Source organism: Lonchura striata, chromosome 16 (genome assembly GCF_046129695.1).
Source record: "Lonchura striata isolate bLonStr1 chromosome 16, bLonStr1.mat, whole genome shotgun sequence".
Classification (NCBI taxonomy): Eukaryota; Metazoa; Chordata; class Aves; order Passeriformes; family Estrildidae; genus Lonchura; species Lonchura striata.
This window is the reverse complement of record NC_134618.1, coordinates 17,545,544-17,559,297: the sequence shown is the minus strand read 5'-3', so window position 1 is coordinate 17,559,297 and position 13,754 is coordinate 17,545,544. Positions and strand designations below refer to the sequence as shown.

At 35.5% G+C, this 13,754-nt stretch overlaps 1 protein-coding gene across 3 annotated transcripts in view; it reads right to left on the bottom strand.

Annotated features, from left to right (window-relative positions):
- The window catches only part of PDPK1 (3-phosphoinositide dependent protein kinase 1), a 31,751-nt gene that overhangs the window by 12,600 nt on the left and 5,397 nt on the right, over window positions 1-13,754 (bottom strand). For all 3 annotated transcript variants that reach the window (XM_077786924.1, XM_021543828.3, XM_021543829.3), the window contains exons 2-6: window positions 8,137-8,403; window positions 4,445-4,487; window positions 4,117-4,254; window positions 2,743-2,887; window positions 387-484 (exon numbers count right to left, since the gene is read on the bottom strand). In XM_077786924.1, coding sequence (XP_077643050.1) covers window positions 387-484; window positions 2,743-2,887; window positions 4,117-4,254; window positions 4,445-4,487; window positions 8,137-8,346 — 634 coding nt within the window. In that variant the 5' untranslated portion in view covers window positions 8,347-8,403. The remainder of the gene's footprint in view (window positions 1-386; window positions 485-2,742; window positions 2,888-4,116; window positions 4,255-4,444; window positions 4,488-8,136; window positions 8,404-13,754) is intronic.

Here is a 13,754-nt window from a genome sequence, read left to right as displayed (position 1 = left end):
CAACTGCAGACACATTAATTCTACAACCTTCACATTTGCACAATTCTTTCAGCCACTGGAGTTAAACATGTAAGCAGAGTTAAAATTTACTGTATCAGGTGAGCCATGGTACCTATTTGTATTCTTGTCTTGCAAATGAAAACTAAGTAATCTGAAGTAGTTCAACTTCCCAATCTATTTGGTAATCTAGCTGGTATTCCACTACACCAAATACTACCTCCTCTGATATAAACTAAGTAGTGATAGTCAAAACTGTTTCAAGATGTTTTAGTGTTTAGGTGAGGTAATGACATGATAAGGTTACAATCTGGTAAATACAACACATGCACATTTTCAAAGGATCACTTGCTATAATTATTGGTGTCACATAATGAATAATTGCAAACCTTGTCTGCTATCTGCAGATAATACTTTTGCTGTTCCGAAGTCTGTTATTTGAATGTGCATATCTTCATTTAATAAGATGTTCTCTGGCTTAAGGTCCCTGGAAAAGACAGATTTTTATGCTCAAACAGCATACAAATTAAAGTTGAAAAACTGTCTAATGACTTAGGTACATAATAAATAATGCACACATTCTATAAACATTGCTACAATAACTTCTCTAACATGTGGCTGTCAACCTGCAGACTAACAGATTTTGTTAAATCCATTAACTTTTCTTTTAAACATCATGTAAATAATCTCAAAACTATGATATTGTATATGTCACGTGTTCAAAAACTTAAAAAAACAAACCAAACAAAAAACCCAAACAAATCCCAACAAAAACCCCACTTCACACACACACAAAACCCCATGCCCCTTCACTCCAAAGCCCTAATTTAAATAACATCTGACAGATTGATATAGCATTAAGATTTTCTACATCTGTTTCCTCAGCGCAAAACCCCAGTTAGTCAAACACTAGCAAACCCACCTCCATGCATAATCATGCGTCATTTCAAATGCATGCCTACAATTTGCAGACACAGCCTCCAATTCTGAATAAAATCAGACTTCACAGTATCACAAACACAACAGATAGCAGTACAGAGCTAGATGTCAAGAGGTGCATTAGAAACAACTTAAGAGCATTCATTTACACTGATACGATATGCCTTTGCATCAAGCTTCCTTAGCTGATCCAAAAAAAACCTACATACTTCCCTCCTAAGCAGAATCTTTGAATGCTCATAAAGAAATCTAGGAGCATGCGAGTTGTTTTGTTTGACTGCTAAGAAAAAAACAATAAAAACTGAAAGCTGTTTCTGTCAATCACTGTGCAGCACTATTTTCTTCAGATTGACGCCCCCTACTATGGAAAAGTACCAGAGAGCAACAAGCCATAAAAATCCTGTTGATTTTCCTGTGCCTGTCCTATGAGAGAAGTAGATAGTATGTGAATGGAATGGATCCTTTTAACAGTTCTGTGCAGGGCTTTTTTAAGATATGTATGTATGTAGATATATTGTACTCTATACACACTTCATATATACTGTTTTCATAATATACCCTATACCTACATTAATACTGGATTATGGATCTATAGCTATAGATCTAAATACATAGAGAGATAACTGTAATAAATTCTCCGGGGTAGCCTGACATCTTAAAGTGGTTCTATCTCATGTCCTATTTCTTTGGGCAGCAAAAAATCCCAAGAGTTTTCAGGCATTGCTTGAGCTGTATCCTCATAAACTTCATACTAAGTTCTCCAATTGCACAATTTTACTGTTTTCTTTTGAGCTCCTTGTAGGGTCCTTCATATAAAAACAAGTATAAAGCAGCTCTTCTCCAATATGAGGTTTCCAATATAGGCTTAGTAACACTGAAGATCATGCCACATTAATTTTATAAGCATCCTCTCAGCCGAAACACATGAACTGTAAAATCAAAGTGAAACTGGGAGTTCTTGAACTTTCCCCCTGCCCCCTAGAAAATACTACACTTTCAGTATGCTCCACATCCATCCCCCTTAGATTCAAATTCAAATTATTTTGCAAAAACTTGTACTTAAAAGGAAAAACTGTTTTTGTAATAACTGAAAAAAATAATACTATCAGAACTATAATCAGTCACCTTTTGCCAACTAGCACCTAGTGTCCCATGACAACTGCTTGATAACCTAAACACAATAGCTTTCTTACCCAAAAATAAGTTTTGCAGCTCAGATGTCTAGCATTTAAAACTTTATTTAAAAACATGAATAATAAAACGTGACTATGCAAACAACATCTTGCATCAAGAACAACTTTGAAAGTACTACTCAAAACTTTGCTAATTTCACCACTTACCTAATTACTGTGCAGCTTTGTGAAAATTGTTCATTCAGTGAAAACTGATATAGATTAATTTTACTTGATTATATACTACACATTAAGCCACACACAAAAAGAATTCTAGTTACTTTTGCTACATAACAGCACAGGAAAAGAAGTAGTTAAACAAAAAGTCAGTTTCTGGTTTTCAGGTCAACCGATGAAGCTTGAAAGTCAAGCTTTGGTAATGTTAATTCAAGGCCAGAAGGCTTTTTTTTACTTTTTCCTGCTCCAACAGTTGGTATAACAGTAATTGGCCCTCCTCCTCAAGTTTGCTGTGTTTAACTACTGATGCTAACTGTGCTAAGGCTGATCAAATGCAATTTTTCTTCTTTATCTTTCCACAAAATCCAACTTTGCTTTTAGCTTCACAAAGAACATTTTTAGGAAAAAAACCACCTCTTACATGATCAACTGCATGTCTGTCTCAACTTTGTATTACCTGTGAATGATTCCTTTGCCATGCAAATACTCCAGGGCTGATACAATTTCAGCAGTATAAAACCTTGTACAGGTCTCATCAAATGAGCCAATTTTGCGTATATACTTTAGCAGCTCTCCGTTTTTGGCATAGCTAAGTCCAAAATCTGAATGTAACTTAGTTAAGGTTTATCTCTAAGCCACTCTAAAACAGAAATTCCCCAAAATCTTATGCTAATGAGAATGCTACTAAAAATACATAACGACAGGAAGAAGTTGGTTAATTTGAAACTTTACAAGTAGCAAGCCCAAGCAATTTCTAAAATATATCAACAACCTAGGACATGGGTCCAAATTTCTTAGCATAGCAAAAATTACATAAAGGGTTAATGTCATAGTATTTCCAGAGCGTGACCTGGATAATTAATTTAAACGGCATACATAATTGCCCTCAGTTATTTACAGTAATAACTGATAGAAGTTAAAAATTGTCCCATCACCTAGAAAGTACCAGAGCAAGTGTTTACACTACACAAAAGAGGCCCTGTGAGCTCATACCATATGATATATAGGGCTTGCCAGCACTATTACCAGCCTTTGTGGAAACCAGAAAACTACTTACTCACCCCAGAAATAGACTGATCTCTACCTTTATGCTTGGCACAGCCAATTCCAAGCAGGAGGTTTAAGAGGAAGTTCACATAATTAATATTTTCTTCACAAAAAAAAAAAAAAGGAAGAAAAGAAAAAAAAAAAAGCCAACTGCCAAGCAATGAGCTTCCAAGATGAAACTGCACTTCGCAATTACTGTTAGAGAGAGCTGGGAAAACAGCAGCTCAAACAGAGGATTCACATCATTCTATAAGCACTTTCATCTTTACATAAAAATTTTAATAATAGCTCTAATTGTAGAAATGAAACTAGTAGGAAATATAGCTGGCTACCCCCATTTTAAAATCAGGAATTACTGTGTTTTACTAGATAGATAGGTGGATATATATGCCCATATATATACATCAGGAATAAAACATTTCTGAAACATTTCTCTACATCCCACCTCCTCCCTCCAACCCAGTTTAGAATTTTAAAATTATTTTTAAACTTAGAATGTTATAAGTCACCCCTCAACATTTACCACATGGACAATTTGTTTAATTGCTCCCCTCTGTCCCACAAGAAACTTACTCTTCTCTTTGACAGGACCCACAGATTCAATCTGCTTAATTTCAGTTAAAAGCATGACTACAAAGCATCACATACATTAAGATATTTTAAATACCTCAAGTTACTTCCATTGTTTCTGTTAGACCATTTTCCAAGGAATCAAAACTGGGCATTGTTATTACACTTTCTTAAGTGTTACAGCAAGTTTTAAGTTTTAATAGGCAAAGGATACATAGCTTTTCATCATCCTGAAACGTGAAGTAGAGTTTCACAAAAAAAGGGTGATCCAGACGGGACATTACATCTCTCTCTCGTGTCACATACGGTACCTTGTTTTCTTTTATGATATGACGTTTTTCTAGAATTTTAACTTAATGAAAAAAAGAGAGAGTAAAAATGCAAGAGGTACAAGTAAATGAAGCCCATCTTGTTTTGGAGTTTTTTGGTTGCATTTAATTAACATGAAACCACTAATTCTGTTCCTTCAACAGGTGTTTTGTAAGTGGACTACATTAATACTGTATTTTCAAGAAGTTTATGTTAAAAGAGTCAATACTTACTGGCATATTCTCTAGAACTTGCCAATTCTCGAGCCAAGACAACCTGTTGCCAGAGGAAAGAAAACGTATTGTAACTGGCCACTAAAGACATACACTAACATTGATCTTCCAGTAGGTAATTGGAACACAGCAAAATATTTAAGCATGTGTTCGTATTATGCTGGCTTCAACAAGACTTCTGCAGAAACTCAGTTCAACCAATGCTTGTTTTGCCAAAAGACTTACACATGTAAGAGTGTAAACACCAAGTTTTTTTTTTCCAGAATTCTGAAGACTGTAATGTAAGTCAACGTAAATTGCCAAATTTTCTCAAAGGGGGAAACAAAAAGCAACAAGTACATTGAGGAATACATATAAAAATAATTTTCATAGTACTTTCCTTAATACAGATGGCAAAGATTGAAAGGTAAATTTTATCCGGACATGCAAAAGTAAGAAGTGAGACAGAACTTTCAACTATTTACAGTTTGTTAAGAAAGAGATTTAAATAAAAGGAACAGAAGACTTCCAATTAGTAGAAGCAAGGGATGAAATTTCAGGCAGGCAGGTTTACGTTTTCAAAGATAAATACTTTCGGAGGAACACAAGGCTCATTTTCAAGACAGAACTCTATAAAAGGCAATTTTAGAGTCAATCTGAAGTCTTCTTGCATGAATTCAACCAATAAACTTGTAAGTTACAATGTTATTGTACAGTTCTTTGTTTTTCTCATTTTAAGTTTATAAACATTTCAACACCTTGCTAAAATCTCAACTTCATACTATTTTTTTTAATCACTGCACCAGGCTTGCTTCTAATCCCTTGCAAAATCAGTTATAACACAGTACTCTAAAATGTTACTACACACACCTGATGCTAAATGTTAGGTATTTAGGAAATCTAAATAAGGCATTTTTTCAGAAGAAAAGAAGTGCATGCAGTTGGACTCTTTAATACTAGAAAATTGACCTCCGTTCAGTAGTAATAGGCAGCCTTAACTTTCTTTAAAATTTCATCTCCTGAAAACACACTGACATTTACAGTATTTGATCAATGAGAATTTCTATTAGAAACATTACAAACAACCAGTCTGTTAACATCTACCTCTCTGCATGAGGAATTTTTGAGATCCTTCTGTGTACACACAGATAAGATGTGCAGCTGAATGAGAATGTTATTAACTTTTCTAATTTTTGCAACTAGGTTTCATCAACCATATCTATCACAAAAGCTTCTGAAAGCAGGTCAGTTTAAAAGGCAGTTATTAAATAAAACCCCACATACACAGAGACCATACTCAGATGGCAGAAGGGATCAGCTGACACAGATAAAAATATATCTTGGCAAATTAAGCTAAAGACTCACTCTCTTCCAGTCCTGCACTGTATCCAATTTTTTTTAACCACTGTATTTCACAGGTATTACCCACACACACTGATATTGAACAGCTGTGTTCTAAGTACACTGAGCACTTACCTGATAGCAGGAATACTTTGGTACCCTCAAGCTCCTTCCTCACCAATCAAATCTGAGCATACCATATATCTTAATTTCCTTTTAACTAATAATCCAGAAAACCACAGTAGATATGCTCAAAAAACAAACAAACAACTCCTCAGAGGTACACATTAATACAATGTCTCTGTTATCAGGGGCTTGAATCTTATCCACCCTATGGGAGGAAGTAATATCAATAAGGAATGTAAATTCTATAGAAAGAAATTAGACATTAACTGGATAGCTTAAAAAAAAAAAGCCATGAAACTAACAGAAAAACAAATGCATTCACAGAACTTGTAGAATGTATAAGTTGTAATTTCAGACAACAGCAAGGCAAGAAATGTAGTTAAACATCCCAAATCAAAGGAAAGGAAGAGGAAGGGGAGATAGGTAGAGCAGAGAACCTTCAGAGGCTACAAAGCTACAAATAACTGCCAACATACCTGGCATATATCATGACCAAGCCCCACTCTAAACTTAAACAAATACTTCAGGCTGCTAGAGATTAAATCTGCATTTAAGAACTGGTTTTGGTCAGACAATCATACTTCCTTAGAGCTCCTGTTTTTAAGAAATGCCTCATTTATAGGTAGAGACAAAACTAAGGTGGAATATGCATGTACCCACCATATTGAAAGGGGTGAGCTACATAACATGCCTCCTTAATCATGAGAATTACAATTTTGCCACCAATAACAGATATTGTTCTGAAAGAAGCCTGAAGCTGTCTACAAAGCAACTAGATTCTCATTAGTTTAAAAGAGCAGAACAACAAGTAAAAGACCGGGTATTTCTGTGTTTGTTTATATCAGGCATGATATAAAGGTCCAAGAAGTTGCAGCTGTAGAAGAAGATCCCACAAAATTGGAGAGTGCTCTGAAGCAAAACTCTGAAGCTACATCATGTGTATCTCTGTTGAATTTAAAATGCAGCCCTGGCATAAGGTAGGAGCTTGTGGTAGCTTAACAGAAGTCCAAGAAAATGGAATATGTTCATTATGACCTTGAAGAAAATGTTTGGGTTTTTTTTTATCTGAAGCTGTCATTGGATATATGGCAATATGAGAGCACCTATTTTTTGAGATAAATACTTTTTAGTTAGAATACTGATGAGGATCTTGGGGAGTACAGTCAGATCTCTAAGTCTACAACCATATTTAATATGAACAAACCATATGCTTTTTAACAAGATGTTTTGATGATGACAAAGATACATGCCTCACAGATCAAATGCTCTGAAGTTAATTCATCAGAGGGTTGTGCTCCTGTCCAGGAAGACAGGTAGCAGAGTGCTGGACAAAGTTTATTCAGAGTCTGGGCTAAGCCCTATGAATTTCTCTACCTACATGGAACATGGCATTAACTTTCAGAGATCAAAGGCAGAAATGAAAAGTGTACTACTGAAGCAAAGTGTCTGGTATACCCAAACCACCACAACTCTCTTGGATGCTTTAAGGAAACCTGCAAATTATGCAAACTATGTCTTTGAACACAAATTACTCTTGACGAGTACTAGAGGCCTGCAACCTAAACACTGCAGTAGGCCGTACTGGAAGAACCAGAAAACCCCAACAAGTATATGAAAAAGATACAGAAATATTATTATTTTACAACTGGGAAACTACCAAACCATCATATGAAAGTATTAAATGCTTCATGGATTCATTAAGGTAACACTTAAGTAATTCATTTTTGTGCAATGCTGTGGATGTGAGAAACAAACCATTTAAGGCTACTGAACACAAACATACTGACTGTGACTCACTAAATCCTCAAGGACCAGGGGCTGAGTAAGAATACTGGAGAAGTATTGGTGCTCTTTCTTTTGAAAGGATCTGGCAGTACCTCCTGCCATAGACAGGACATAGCATAATTTTTACCACAAGTTCCTAGACCAATTCCAATCCTTTATATCAAACTTTTTACATAACCTATTATGGCTATCACACTTACATCAGAAAGGAATTTTGATTAAACATCCAAGCATCAAGTTGTCAGGACTCAACAGGACTTTTGATCAATTTAAGAGGAGCTTAAAAAAAAAAATCACCACCCATATTTAGGGTGACAATTTTAATAGTTAAGCTTAAATCCACTATATCCTATTCATTTACTCTTCAAGCTGTGCTCCCCACATTTCAATCTTATCAATCTTACACAACAAATTTTCAAGTTTATCTAGGATATGTCACTTCTTATGAAAAGTCAAGTTACCGTTGAAAAAGATCCTTCACCAAGAATTTTCCCAAATTTGAAGTCATCAGGTCGTTTCTTTCGAGGCTGTGGAGGCTGCTGTCCTGTATGTTGCTGCAAGGAGTTTGAATTAGATCTTGATTCAGGTGCTGTGCCCTCCATGTTAGATCCCTGTCTGCTGCCACAAGCGGAAATGACAGTAGTGCTGGAATCTGCTTGGTTCCTCACCATTGAAGGTGATGAACAGGAGCATAAAACCACACTTGACTGGATTGGAACAGCATCATACTGAAAAGAGAAAATTAAACTATTATTCCCATACCCGACATAATTACCATGCACAACTGTACTTTATTTCTATACACAGATCATAAATATTCTTCTTTGAAAGGATTATCATGAAAAATCTCTTTAGGAGTGAATAAAAGTATTTATGTTGGAAATGGCAACAATTTGATAAATAATTCTTTTTAGGTCATGCTGTCATATAGCCAGAGGTCAAACATCTGAACACTTTAATTCAAGAATGCTTTTTTTAAACTCAAAAAAATGCTCCTAACACCAAGTTATCAAATTCCATGGCATCTTCTCCTATGAATAACATTACCTTAAATTCCTAGTCCTACAATAAACATCTGTATGTACCAGTAACATTAGTTCAGAGATCCAAGTTACAATGAACTCTAAACAAATACATGGAAACTTTAATGGAGACAAAGGACACATTCTTAATTTTTTACTCAGAATTTCACTTTCTCTGGTAGTATTTCTCCTTAGTACATATTGGGGAAGGCCATAACATAAAAAGGCAGATCAGGTGGAGGGTTTAATAATCAGCAACACCTAAAGCTTTTTTCGAAGAATGCTCTGGTTCATGACCTTTTAAAAACAAGGGAGATTGCATCACTTAAATTGCATATATGGCCACATAAAGACAACCCAACTGCAAAACAAAAAGAACAGACATAGCCCAGAAAACAGCAAATACAAGAAGACACAATCTTAAAACTAATTAATGTAACATACAAAGCAAATTGTCATTTGGTACACGTTTATCAATTTTCCCTAAGTAAGATAAAGGAACCTTGTGGAGTTGCTTTTTGCCCCTTTCGGTAGTACACCACAATTAGTGTGTCAGGGACTGCTTCTGATGTTTTCCTTGAAACTGTCCAGAAAACATAAACAAACAGGAGAGCTCTGCTAAACTACTGCTGACAAAAAAAAAAATAAAAATTGTATGTAAACAGAGGAATTATTTAAGAAAGTTAACACCATTTTTAAAATTTCAGTAGTCTAACATGCATCAAGAAGAATGAAACTATGACTTAATGAAAATCACCTAATCTCAAAACACATGCATTGTACAACCATGTCAGAGAGTCTGTAACATACATCATGTTACCAAATTAAAAATTACTTCTCACAAAAAGAATATTTTTACCTCATGAACTTCAATATGAAAGTTTTCTGCATTTGTGTCAGAAACCACCTTGGAAGGGAATTGGATTGGCACTCACTCATGCAGATGGTCTTAAGGAACCTAGTTCCCAAACAGCATTTGGCTGTGCTCTGTGCAGTAGAGAAATGCTGCCTTTATTTACTGCTAAAACTGATACTATAATTATGCATATACACATTAAAGTGTATGTGCTGTAGGTCACAGTTCTTTTTATGCCTTATATACATATATTTTAGCTGACACCTTATGCAGAGTAACTATTGTCCCCAGAATTTTCATGTCCCAGATGAATCACCTCTCCTTCAGATAGCTATTCACACAGCAGCGTGTCTAAAGATACACACTAGCTAGAATTAAAAACAGATTGTACCCTTTCCCATCAATACTGCAGCAAGACTGACACAAGCATGAGTGCTCAGCAACTGAAGCGATGCCAGTATAAAAACCATCCCATCAAATGAAATACAGTAAATAAAACACATACACACAGATTAAATACCAAGATCTAAATTATGAACAGGTTCCAGTCATAAATGAGGTTTTACAGGAAAATAAAGCAGTAGCATTGCAGGGGTGGAGGGGTCTGATTAGATTTCACAGCTAGCAAGATCACCTTGAAAAAGCAAACAAGCAAGAAAAACATCCACCCCAAAAGCATCACAGCACTGTGATAAAGGGGGGCAAAGGTGCTGGATGCAGTGTGTTTCGTTACACAGTAGCTGAAACTAAGTCACAATTAATATCAAGTATAGAAAAATCCTGAGGGAAGAGACAGGAGTAAAGGACTTTGTAGGAAAAGAAGGTTATTTTCAGCCAGAGTACAACATCAATTAGTCCCCTGACTTTCTCAAAGGAAAGTCAAAATTAGGAACAAGGAGGACAGAGGAATATGCAATAGATTTAAAAGGATCAGTTACCTAAGAAATTACAGAACTATGCAACTAGGTTTGCATCTCAACATCTACTGAAAAAAGTAATTCCTACACTTGCCCTTTCATACCCCATATAGTCTTCTTTAGTATTTTGTCCAGTATTATTTACCTTCTCAGTTTTACTTTGAAAGGCTCCAAAAAACATGTCTGCAGAAATATATGCATCTTCATACAGGTTTTCACATATGCCTAAAACAGAATACAGGCCAGCTTATCTGATGTAACCCTATACCATAGTCTTTTGTAAAAATCAGACTCAAAATCCTTCTTCTGCCAGATGCAGACATTTTTTTAGTGAGATACAAGGTCAGTAACTGAAATTTAAAATATTCTAAATTGCATCTGCAGTTCTCAGAAGCTTGAGGATCCTTTCCTTCTAGCAATTATCAACATTTCTCAGCTGGCAGCCAGTGAAAGCACAGATCCTCACATGGTAACAACAGACTGAGCTATTGCATGTCATGTATCACCATGGACCATACTGATAACCACTGATCTAGCAGTGCTATCTCTTTAAAAACTAGTCTCTAACACTACTTTCCCAAGCCCTTAAGGGTTCTCCTTTTCATTTACTTTCATATAGAATTAGTTTCATTCTAAGTGCAACATACTTGAGTTTTAAAACCTTTCAAGGAAGAAAATAACAAATCTGCTGAATATATGTGGCATTATAGATTAACAGTAATTTCAAAATCTCCATGAAGTAGTTTTCATTAAATAACTAGAAACAAGATTCCTTCTATTTATACATGAAGTACTAATACTGTTCTTTTCCCCACTTGTCTGCAAACAGTAGAAATAAACTTTACATAAACTGGAGTCAATGCAAGAAGCTTACTAGATAGGATCACATTTTTCTCTTCCTCCCTGCCACCCAAACGGACTCATACCTTTTCCCTTTGCAATTCAGCATTTTGACAACAGCACTATCACTACAATTGTTAATGTATTTATATGCATCAAACACATACCACACTTCTCTAAAGCAACAACCACAACGGCATCTCCACTAGCTTTTTCCCACCACAAAATCTGCAACAGTATTTTCCTGAGACTATTCTATCAACACTGACAGCAGCAAAAAATACTTTTAGAGACTGAGCTTCTAAAACTTCCAGTATCCTTTACTTCTGTACTAAGTGACAGGATGTTGAACACTGAAGATGACTGAGAACATCTTTGCTATTGCTGAAATTCTACTAGCAAGATCTATTACAAAGAAAATCAGTATGAACAGGATCCTGATCTCTTAGCTGTCTGATACACTGAGTCTGACTGCTGACTATTACGGAATCTCAAGCTGCATTAATACATGATCACAAAACCTCTTCCATCTAACTACTTATAAAGCTAATTTTTTTGGAAGCAGACCTTGGCAACAAAGTATTTTCTACATAAAGCAACATGACCTTTAAACTTCAATTGGTACATTTGTTTTGATTATAAATAATGCTAATGAGACTATAAGCTAGAAGATTAGCACAACCCAAGATTCTGCTAAAGACAGTTTAAGGTTTGGCCTGAGCTATTTTGTAAACTGTTTTGACCTTGTCATGTAAGATGAAAGTTCTGAAAGTGAAATTTATTTTGTATTGCTTACAATTTAAACATTGACAACCTGGAGTTTTGAAGTGAAAAAAACCAAAAAGCTAAGCAGTCCTATTTAGTATGTTATTTTCATGGCACACTGGTGCTTCAGAGGGTTGAAAAAGATACACCAACTGCATATGACACACATCTCATATCTGAAAAAGAGCATCAGAAGGGATAAGGGGATGATTAACAGATATTATACACAGCTTTTCCACTGGCCTCCTCCACCCTCATATCCCACAATTAAAATGTTAACCTTCTCTATGTTCCCCAATACCTAGTTGTGACAGTCTCCAGTTCAAAGGTTACTGTGTAACACACCCTGAGAGCTCCAGTATATTCCAAAAGAAAAAAGCAACTGATCGGAGGTCAAATACTTAGATGGGCCTGAAGATATGTCCTGAAACTATACCTCGTAGTACCTAAAAAGTCTGCAGGCAAAAGCAGTGTAGTTCAGGTAAATGAAACTCAAGATACAAATCCACTGATTCAGAGTAACAAAATCCAACTAAAGGCTTCATGTTTCAGTGCAGAGAGCACAGTACAGTTTGCACCAATAAATACCAATCCCATACAGGAGCTGTTTGCAGGAAATGTAATGATTATTGTGTGATCCCTATCAATATTTAACACCAGTTTTCCTTTCATAAATTCTGTTGCTGCACCAGAGTGAAGTATCCTCAATGAAGAAAACCCAGAGCAATAATAGATAGCACACTTTCATAAACTGCAGTAAACATCAGTTCTCAGACATTATATGCTCATGTCTATTTATGCTCTGGATGCCTGTCTAAAACTGTATTGTCAGACTTTCTGCTAAGTGACCAACAGCATCCTCTTTCTATTAACCAATTGTACATGCATCTGTATAAAGAAAATATACTGACTAATGAAACCCCATTGCGTGGCATTTCTCTTTATATGCACTTTGAATATGCTTAGAAGTTCGTCAGATAATCTCAAGACTGTAACAGTACATCTATCTGCCAAAATTATTATTGCCTTTAAGTAATTAAAATACTAGCCTAAAGAGAAAAAAAAAATGTTCATTAGAAAAGGTCACTACATGCTACCAGTCTGTCTTTTTACTGTAACATAAAATAAAGCATGTAATGAACAGGACAAAACTCACAGTAAGTCAAGTCTCAGAAGTACTTTGAATGCATCACACAGCTCGTTAACTGTTCACCCACTTAACAGGTTAACTTTGACACCAAAATACATACAGCCATATTAAAACATCACCATAATTGGGAGGTATTTAAAGACATGTACTGTGCTCACAGTTTCAGCTTGACAGAAGTTCAACATGACTTATAAGAGCCAAATACTTCTCTCAAAAAAAAACCACAAACCAAAAAAACCCCTAAAAAACAAAACAAAACAAAACACCACCAGGAAACCAGGACACGCTTTTCTGTAGAGTTTTTTGAAGACAATAGTAAGCAATTTCTTCAAACTGAAGCAAACAAACCTCACTCTATGTATTAGTTATTTGTAGATATTTAAAAAGCATTAACATCAAACATTAATCTTGTGATCTCATGTAGCAGTGGCTTGCATTTATGTTGCATAGAGCTGCATCAGCACTTTTTCAAACCTCATCATCCAATGGCATCCAAAAGATTACTGTAGAGAACTTAAAATTTAGCACA